At 47.8% G+C, this 8,871-nt stretch overlaps 2 protein-coding genes across 3 annotated transcripts; one reads left to right on the top strand and one right to left on the bottom strand.

Moving 5' to 3' along the window:
- Window positions 1–3,185: 3,185 nt before the first annotated feature.
- RanBPM (Ran-binding protein M) lies at window positions 3,186–7,330 on the top strand. 2 transcript variants are annotated; one of them, XM_033377977.1, is made up of 11 exons: window positions 3,186–3,996; window positions 4,385–4,549; window positions 4,624–4,814; window positions 4,883–5,064; window positions 5,127–5,239; window positions 5,305–5,456; window positions 5,524–5,738; window positions 5,802–5,986; window positions 6,056–6,195; window positions 6,266–6,377; window positions 6,447–7,330. In XM_033377977.1, exons 1-11 carry the CDS (start codon window positions 3,780–3,782, stop codon window positions 6,581–6,583), a joined length of 1,809 nt encoding a protein of 602 aa, XP_033233868.1. In that variant the 5' UTR covers window positions 3,186–3,779; the 3' UTR covers window positions 6,584–7,330. The 2 variants fall into 2 exon arrangements, with proteins under 2 accessions (XP_033233868.1, XP_033233867.1); XM_033377976.1 differs by having other exon boundaries at window positions 4,621–4,814; window positions 5,802–6,195.
- Window positions 7,331–7,859: 529 nt separating this feature from the next.
- Window positions 7,860–8,854, bottom strand: LOC6898885 (succinate dehydrogenase assembly factor 2-A, mitochondrial). Its single transcript, XM_002138820.3, has 3 exons — window positions 8,745–8,854; window positions 8,505–8,689; window positions 7,860–8,448 (listed from the first exon to the last, which is right to left on the bottom strand). Exons 1-3 carry the CDS (start codon window positions 8,760–8,762, stop codon window positions 8,178–8,180), a joined length of 474 nt encoding a protein of 157 aa, XP_002138856.1. The 5' UTR covers window positions 8,763–8,854; the 3' UTR covers window positions 7,860–8,177.
- Between the last annotated feature and the right edge of the window lie 17 nt (window positions 8,855–8,871).

Here is an 8,871-nt window from a genome sequence, read left to right as displayed (position 1 = left end):
GTCTTAACACACTTAACCCCCTACATTTAAACATGCGAAATCCTTGAGCTAAATTGCGAAAAAAAATCCAATTCCTTTTTCTTTCCTTAAAAAAAAGTTACCAAGATATATTTCGCCTGAGCTGCGCTAAAGTTCTTAAAGTTTCCTTATATTCGTGGAGAGTATTTTAATAACCACTGGTCGACAATGGGCTAATCGTACTCTGTCCGACAGTGGTTTGACTCTTCTGTTTTATGCTTTGACATCTTTTGTTTAAAGCTTTTGTATAAAACGGATTTCTTAAAGGTAGCCAATCTATAGACAATTTGTTCCTCTAACGGATAAAATTATGAGTTTAGTGCGGAATGTACTATCTAGCTAGTAATAATAAACCGAATATCAAATTCAAGAAATACATATATGGATTGTACAAATAATTTATCAGTATATTTACGGTATATTTTGATACTGAGCCGTATTTTTGGTATATTTCTGATAGTTTACAGTATGTGGCGCTAAAGCTACTGCCGGTTAAACTACGGTTTAATTGAATTCAATTGCGCTTAAACCGATTGAAAAGTAATGGATTTGAATGATATTTGTACTGTGAAGCACCTGCTCGATAAAAATGTCGAAGATAGGTAAAAGGGATCGAGCGTCTATTGGTCTGCCCGATGTCTTGCTAAGTAGCATGAGAAGTTTCAATTGTGTGATCAAGTGCAACATGCAAATTTATCTAAACAATTTCTACGATCCGGAACTCTACGGCTGCTTCGGCTTTTCACAATCAAACCTCTAAGAAAAACCTCTCCCCTTAGGCAGACACTGTCGTTTGCTGCATTAGCACTTTGCACCTCAGGGCGCCACCAAGGACTTGGTGGTGGTAGACGCTCGGCCAGAGACCGTGTTTGATACTCCGCTCTTTCGAGAACTAGGAAGCATTGTGAAAATACTGATAACTTATGCGAGTAGTACCACGGAAGTCTATGTCCAATTTATGGATGGCTCTCCTCCTCTGGTGTGGACCAAGAATGATGACCTAGGGGCGAAGAGTCAGTTCAAACAAAAACCGCATATGTTGGACATTGTCTTGGCTCGCTACAACGATGGCTGCTATTAGCGCGCCCAGATCATCGAGGAATCAGACCGGTACTACAATATCTTTTATGTAGACTACGGCAATACACAGTTTGTGCCCCAAAATACGCTGGCTACGATCTGCCCGAAAAACTATGAAGCGCGGCTATGCACAGCCCGATGGTCTTAGAACCATATGATTTTTATCTTGATCAGTAAACGGATTTCCTTGTCTTCTCATACAAAGTATAACATAGTCATTCAAATAACATTCGTATGGTCCTTAAGGGAACCATTTTGATTACTTAGCGTATAATATTCGTATAAAACTTGTAAGCAAAAATGGATAACTACATACTATAAATTGGGAAAGAATGAAGGCCCAAAGGTCACGTCGCTCAGAGCGAGAATGAGCTTCGGACTGGACTGTGAATTGCAAACTGGACCCGCCCTGAAGGCAATTGACAGTGCTGTGTTGTATTGGGTCTGAGAATCTGGCAGATCTGCTGCCGAATCCTTGTAGCACAAATTTCAAACAAATCCATTTTGGCGCGCAGCTCTATCGACTGTCCATAATCGATAGTATTTATACCATATATATACTATTTCTGATCATGGGAAGAGACCGTGTAGATCAGTGCGTATTAAAATACACTCTACGAAACCGTAAAAAATATCGTGATTTTTATTGCAAGTAAAAAGGATGTACAGGATTGACACACAAACACACTTGCAAACACTAAATTTGTCCGGTTTAACTCAAGTTGTTCACCTGTTTAAATAGAGCGGGGCTAAGCTCGTTTTTTCCATTGGCATGTTTATGGAATATCTTGAATATGAGACGGTATATTTCGGTATATTTTATCGATAAAATCTGCGGTCACACTGATTCACACGAAGCTGAAATCAAAATTAAAAAATAATTTAAAAAGTGCGTAGCCACTGCTAGAAAGGTAACTAACTATTCGTGAACATTAAATGAAACATTCGGGCCAATGGCATTGAATGCAATTCAGACAAATCCATCAGCAAATTCACAATAATTCATTGCCCCAGCAAAATTTTCTTCTCCATTTGTACGTGTATTTGTGTGGACAGTGACTCGTTGGTTAGAGGGAAAACAAAGAAAACGTCGAAAAGAACGACGTAAAAACGCATTGCAAAATCATTTTATTCCGTTTAAATGTTGTTAATCTAACGCTGCTGCAGAGCAGGAAAAGTAAATTAATTTTTATTGTATTGATTTTTTGCCTTGGCTGCAACTCTCGTGCATGTAGATGTTGTTGTTGCTGTTGCTCTAGTTGTTGTTCCTTTTTGTCGTTGTTGTTCATGTTATTGGTGCTGCAGCTGCGCGTCGAACCTGTAAATGTTGTTGTTGTTTGGTTGGAGATGCAATAATTGTTGCTGTTATTTTGGGTCAGAGCTGCGTCGCAGCAGTGAAGCAAAGTGAAGAGAAGAGAGAGGAGCGAGCGAGAGAGCGAGCGGGCCAAAGCCAAAGTGTGCAATGACGAAAGAGAACCTGCGAGCGAGGGAGACGGACGGAGTAACGGACAAAGGACACTGCAATTTGAGGTTGATGTATGATGCCTGCCTGCCTGTCAGCCCTTCCTCCCACCATGCCTACCCCCCACCGTATACACACAGCATCCTCTCACAGCACACGCAGAAACAGAAAGAAAGAAAAGCCATCCGCACTCAAAATGATTTTCGTTCGTGTTCGCAGCGTTCTCTTCTAACTGTGCTTCTTCCCCGTGCCGTGCCCTGCCACAAGTACCTCTCAAGTACCGCGCGTTCAGTAGTTCGTTGAGTTGACAATGGACAACGACCACTACGACCATCCAAACTTTTCCTCGGACAGCAGCAGCACGAGCAGTGGGAGCAGCAGGAACGCAGAAGCAGCCGCACCAGTAGCAGCAGCGGTAGAAACAACAGCAGCAACGGCAACCACAGTCGAGGGCTCCCATGAGCCCATGAGTGAATCTTCCTCTCCTTCCTCCTCCTCGTCCGTCCCCCATCCCCAGTCATTCAGTGCAGCCATTTTATTCAACATTGATACAGAAGAAGATGAAGACGAAGGTCACGACCATTCATCGCATGATCATCACTCTCCTACTCCTCCTTTTCACCAGACTGCACCGCAACCCGCATTAGAGCCACTACTGGAGCCAGAGCCCGAGCCCGAGCAGCAGCAGCAGCATCCAGAAATAGAAACAGAGCCAGAGCAGCAGCAGCCACTACTGGAGGACGGGGACTCCGATTCGGAGAGAGAGCGAGAGCGAAGTCCACAACAGCAGCAGCAGCAGCAACCAGTGGGCATAGTCGCCAACGCGATTGCGGATACCATTGACGCCGGTGCCATTCCCAACGAAGCCGTGGAGCGCATCGACGATTTCGAGGACGACGACGACGACCTCGACGAGGGCGACGACGCTGTCTCCGCTCCCCGCGATATCGACGACCAGGCCCCCTCAACATCCGCTGGCAGCCAGCGGCTGAGCTCGGTGGCTGTCCTGCCGACCCACTCTTCTGCCGCTACCACCGCTGGCCAGAGTGCGAGCCGTGCCTCCCTGAACCAACAGTTGGGTACCCCGCCCTCTGCCCCCGGTACTCCCGCCGACGACGCCTTCGACGATCAGGAGAACGACAACAATAACAACAACGCGGCCGCAGCGAGACGCACTCGTCATTTTTACAGCAACAACGGGAGCCGCTTCACCAACGACATGTTCCCCGGCAACTGCCCCCAGAAGAACTCGAATCAGAGCTCGCCCCGCTCCGGCAGAGGACGTCACCCGCCTACACAGCAGGGCGTGGATCCGCTTCGTCTACTCTATCCCAATGTGAACGAGACCGAGACTCCGTTGCCGCGCTGCTGGAGTCCTCATGACAAATGTCTGTCGATAGGACTGTCGCAGAACAATCTGCGCGTTACCTACAAAGGTGAGTGCTACCCGACCCACTGATCCCACTCGCACGTGAGAAATCTGTCAAAGGACATCGTCCTGTAATATGTAAAATTTGTCGCACCCAAGGAGTAGAGGAGTGAAACGACATGCACTTTGATGGCCATTTGATGTGCCTGCAGTCGTCCCGCTCTTCCGCACCAGCTGTGCTGTGGCTTTTGTTTTTCAGCATTCACTTCTCCCACGCTCATTCGCGTGACTGTGCAACAGCCAGTGTTGTGCTGTTAACGCAGAATGTTGATTAACAGAACAGCTGAGCGAGTTACGAGCAAAGTTGTACAGGTGGCGCCACTGCGTCAAATAGAAATGGAAAATGAATATGTTGTAAATTGTAGATTTTATGAACGAAACCTTTCCCGTTGCAGGCGTGGGCAAACAGCACAGTGATGCCGCCTCCGTGCGCACAGCCTACCCCATCCCATCCTCATGTGGGTTGTACTACTTCGAGGTGCGCATCATCTCGAAGGGCCGCAACGGCTATATGGGCATCGGCCTGACTGCCCAGCAGTTCCGCATGAACCGCTTGCCAGGTATGTGTCCACAGGGTTAGTTAGGGGCAATCCCTCGTACTTCCTAATGAACGCACCCCCCTTAACCCAAGTAGGTTGGGACAAACAGTCGTACGGTTACCATGGCGACGACGGCAATTCGTTTAGCTCCTCGGGCAACGGCCAGACCTACGGACCGACCTTCACCACCGGCGACGTGATCGGCTGCTGCGTGAACTTCGTGAACAACACTTGCTTCTACACAAAGAACGGCGTGGACCTCGGCATCGCATTTAGGGACTTGCCGGTTGGTAGTCGACGACCCGTCCACCCGCTCCTGCCAAGACTAACCTCCATTCAACCGTATTTCCACAGACAAAACTCTATCCGACAGTGGGTCTGCAGACGCCCGGTGAGGAGGTCGATGCCAACTTTGGCCAGGAGCCGTTCAAATTCGACAGAATCCTCGACATGATGAAGGAGATGCGCGCGAATGTTCTGCGCAAGATCGACAGATACCCACATCTGCTGGAAACGCCGGAGAACCTAATGAATCGGTGGGTGGTGCAGCAGAACACTCACGTTTCAAGCATTAATCGTATTGCACCTTTATTGGCAGGCTGGTCTCCACCTATCTGGTGCACAACGGCTACAGCAAGACGGCCGAGGCCTTCAACGGCTACACGAATCAGCCATTCGACGAGGACTTGGCCTCCATCAAGACGCGACAAAGTTAGTAGTGTAGTTCCTTTGAAGCACCGGTGGAAACTAATTGTTTCCATCTTCCATATTTCCAGAGATCATTAAGCTCATACAGACCGGCAAAATGAGCCAGGCCATTGAGCACACGCTGCGCTCGTATCCCGGCCTGCTCGAGGCCAACAAGAATTTGTGGTTCTCCCTGAAGTGTCGTCAGTTTATCGAAATGATCAACGGAGCTGACATCGAGGTGAGTCGAAGACCTGAGAGGTTAAAGGCATCAACGTCACATTGTCCTTTGTCTTTGTACCCAACAGCCGGGCAACAATAAGGTCACAGCCACCACGCAGACCATGCCTACAAATCAGACCTCTGTGATACAGTCAACCAAGGCGTTCAAACACAGCAAGGGGAGCAACAGCAGCAGCCACAGCCACAGCAACAGCCAGAGCAACCAGCCAACACAACAGAACAACACTGCGATTCCAGCTGTGATAAAACTAGAGGGCGGCGAAAAGCAAGATCTGAAAAAGTTCGTAAACTAAAGTGTTTGGCGGAGTTTTTATTGAAGAGCTTTTCTCACCACCTTTTGCAGCATGGTCATGGACGACAACTCCAACAAGTGCGCGGAGCACGACACCAACAGCATGGATGTGGAGATGGAACCGTGCCAGAGCCACTCTAACGGCAGCGGCGACTCCTGCTCCAATGGCAATGCCAATGCCGACACCAGTGCCAGTGGAGTGCGCCACTCTTTAGATGCCATCGACGAGGAAATGGGTATAGAAATAGAAAAATCAGAAACCAGAAAGAGAATCAAGCTAATCAAGGTTGCCCAAACGCACCCAGATGTAGACGTTTCACCGTCATCTCGCAGCTGTGGTCGTGTCATCGAGAAGATACTCGAGTTCGGCAAGGAGCTGTCCAGCATGGGCCAGCAGCTGGAAAAGGATAACCTCATGACCGAGGAGGAGCGTCAAATGTTGGAGGTAAATGCCCCTATTATTAAAAGCAGCCTTCGCGCTTCCACTCTACACCAATTTCGATTTTATTTCGCAGGATGCATTTAGCTTGATTGCCTACTCAAACCCCTGGTCCAGTCCGCTCGGCTGGCTCTTGTGCCCTTCGCGACGTGAAAACGTCTCCACCACGCTCAATTCGGCCATATTGGGTAAGTCCTTTGGCACCAGTCGTTTCCCCACAGCAATCTTACGCCCTGCTGTGTCGCTTTCGCTTGCAGAGTCCCTTAACTTTGAGAAACGTCCCCCGCTGGAGTTCCTGGTAGCTCATGCATCCGAGCTAATCAAGGTGATCGGTCAGCACTCGCTGGGCGAAGATGCTTTCATTACCATCGATGATGTGTTCCCGCAAAATTGACCCAGTTCGCCGACGCTGCTGAAGATGTTCGAGACCACGCTGACCCTGCCGCGCACCAGCGTACTGACCGAACCGCTGGGCAGCGTAGTACCCTCCACATCGACTGCGGCGGTGGCTGTCCAGACGACCAAGCGTCGTCGGCGTCGTCGCAACAAGAGGCGACGCAAGTCCTCGCTCTCCGGCAGCACCGAAGCGTCCTCATCCCGCACCTACGATCCTGTCATGACGGGCAGCAGCAGCAGCAGCATGCGTAGTACGGGTGGGGGGGGCCCGGGTGCAATGCGTCGTGGTCGTTATCGCGGGGTCAGCTCATCCTCAACATCAGCAGCAGCGGCGGCGGCAGCGGCAGCAGCGTCTGCGGCGGCATCAGCAGCCGCATCCATGAGTGGCGGAAGCAGTCCTTCGATGTATATGGATCCGCAGGACTACTTCGAGACGCTCGACTAGATTATTTACAATTTTCGTAGTAGGTTAAATTTTGTTGTTACTTCAGTTCTCTTCTTTTTTACCAGAGCGCCGACATGCGAGCGAACGCCTATTAAATTTCCCTCTTTTTAACTGATTCATTTGCTAAAGATGCGCGACATCGGCGACTATTTGCGGCCTTTTGATTTAGCGTGATTTTTAATAACTTTTAACGTATATTTTATATAGCCCCTGTAATCCTAAAGTGTGTAATATTATGATGTATAATTAAACTGCGAACTGTGCTGCGTCACGACACCCCTGAATACCTTTCAAGCGCAACGTCTTTTGTTTGTTTTGCCCTTGCGCCCCAACCTGCCCCACACATACACATACCCAAACCCAATCTCATTACCCATAACCATACTCACAACAAGCTAACAACAACACTCAATCCCCAAACTTCATTTAATCTAGAAAGATACGACTATTTAAGTAAAAACAGTTCAACCATCTATGTAGCATGTTAATAGAGAAACCCGTCAATAGTTCAATGCTGTAAACGTTCGTAGACTCTCCTCACTCACTCTCTCTGTCTCACACTATCTGCCACCCGATCACGTTTCCGTTGATCTGTCCAGAGCAACACGGAACGTTCCATCAGTTTCACTCACGCATCTGCTCTGCGGCAAGACTAAGGCAAGGCATCAGCAAAGTTTTAAGTGTAACATTTCGCTATAGTGGTTAAGCAAATTACATTTACTCTAAATATATATACTTATACTATGCATATATACATATGTATGTATGTATGTATGTATATATACCATGTCGGACATACACACGAAAGGCAAGCATGAATTCAATTAACTGGATAATCGTTTAAATATATTGTATGGATGTGTATTTCAGGAAATCAAAACCGTGTTTTATTTGGTGAAGAACTAGGTCAAAAATTGCAACTCCCAAAAGAAAGTCTCTCCTTTTCTATAACTCAAATTGCACTCACGGATGTGTAAAGATGCGTTTCCCAACAAATGTTACAAGCAATATCTTAGCGAACAATTCAGTGCTTAGGTTAAACAAACAAATACATATATTTATAATGTGCTAAAACCGAATACATAAGATTTTCCCGTGTAAAATGCGATTGAAATATCTGGGTTGACATCATAGATACCCGACGCTCCTACAAGTCGGGCTGTCTTATGCGCTGCACGCGCTCCTCGTTCTTCACATGCTGCTTTAGCATTCGCATTATCTCCGTATCATACTGGGGCGGTGTGGGCTTCGTTTCGGTGGCCCAATAGAATATGTCCCAGTCGTTGCTCACGCCGTTTATGAGCTCGTCGTACTGGGCTGTCTGGGCGGCGGAGAAGTCCCTCAGATGCTTGGCCACAAACGTGCTGAGGAGCAGATCATTCTCGAGCATGCCACGCTTCCGACTCTGATACAGCAGCCTGGAATTGACTAGAAAGGTAGTATTTTACTTGGGCTAGATATTCATTTGATTTACCGCTGCTTGCGAGTCTCGAGGGGCTCGTCGGGTCGGAGTGGATACTCAGGCACAGGCAAATGCGGGGGATCATCGTAGTCGACTATCTGCGACGGAGTTGTAAACTCAGTTTTGTCGAGGCTGCTACTGGCCGAGCGATGTGGGGCAATCATGGGCCGCACCAACCGACGCGATGCTGTGCTGAACTAAAGATAACTAAATTAGCTACCATTCCTGGTTGACTTGGAGACTCTAACATACCAGAAATTGCCGCAACATTATTATTTATAAAACACAATGATATAACGACAGTGTTGGGAAGTTCAGACAGAACCCAGTGCTGCAAAGCTCCCCAAAACAGCTGTTGTAAAGTTTTAAAACTCTGTTA

This window comes from Drosophila pseudoobscura, chromosome 3, assembly GCF_009870125.1.
Source record: "Drosophila pseudoobscura strain MV-25-SWS-2005 chromosome 3, UCI_Dpse_MV25, whole genome shotgun sequence".
In the NCBI taxonomy this organism is placed as follows: Eukaryota; Metazoa; Arthropoda; class Insecta; order Diptera; family Drosophilidae; genus Drosophila; species Drosophila pseudoobscura.
This window is presented reverse-complemented; position numbering and strand designations above follow the sequence as displayed.

Bases quoted from the DNA above. Each gene is read 5' to 3' on its own strand.
- RanBPM (XM_033377976.1), top strand. From the start codon at position 3,780: ATGTTCCCCGGCAACTGCCCCCAGAAGAACTCGAATCAGAGCTCGCCC. The intron at 5,240-5,304 runs GTTAGTAGTGTA...CCATATTTCCAG, and splicing joins CTCCATCAAGACGCGACAAA to AGATCATTAAGCTCATACAG. The intron at 5,457-5,523 runs GTGAGTCGAAGA...TGTACCCAACAG, and splicing joins TCAACGGAGCTGACATCGAG to CCGGGCAACAATAAGGTCAC.
- LOC6898885 (XM_002138820.3), bottom strand. The intron at 8,449-8,504 runs GTAAATCAAATG...AGTCAATTCCAG, and splicing joins CTCGAGACTCGCAAGCAGCG to GCTGCTGTATCAGAGTCGGA.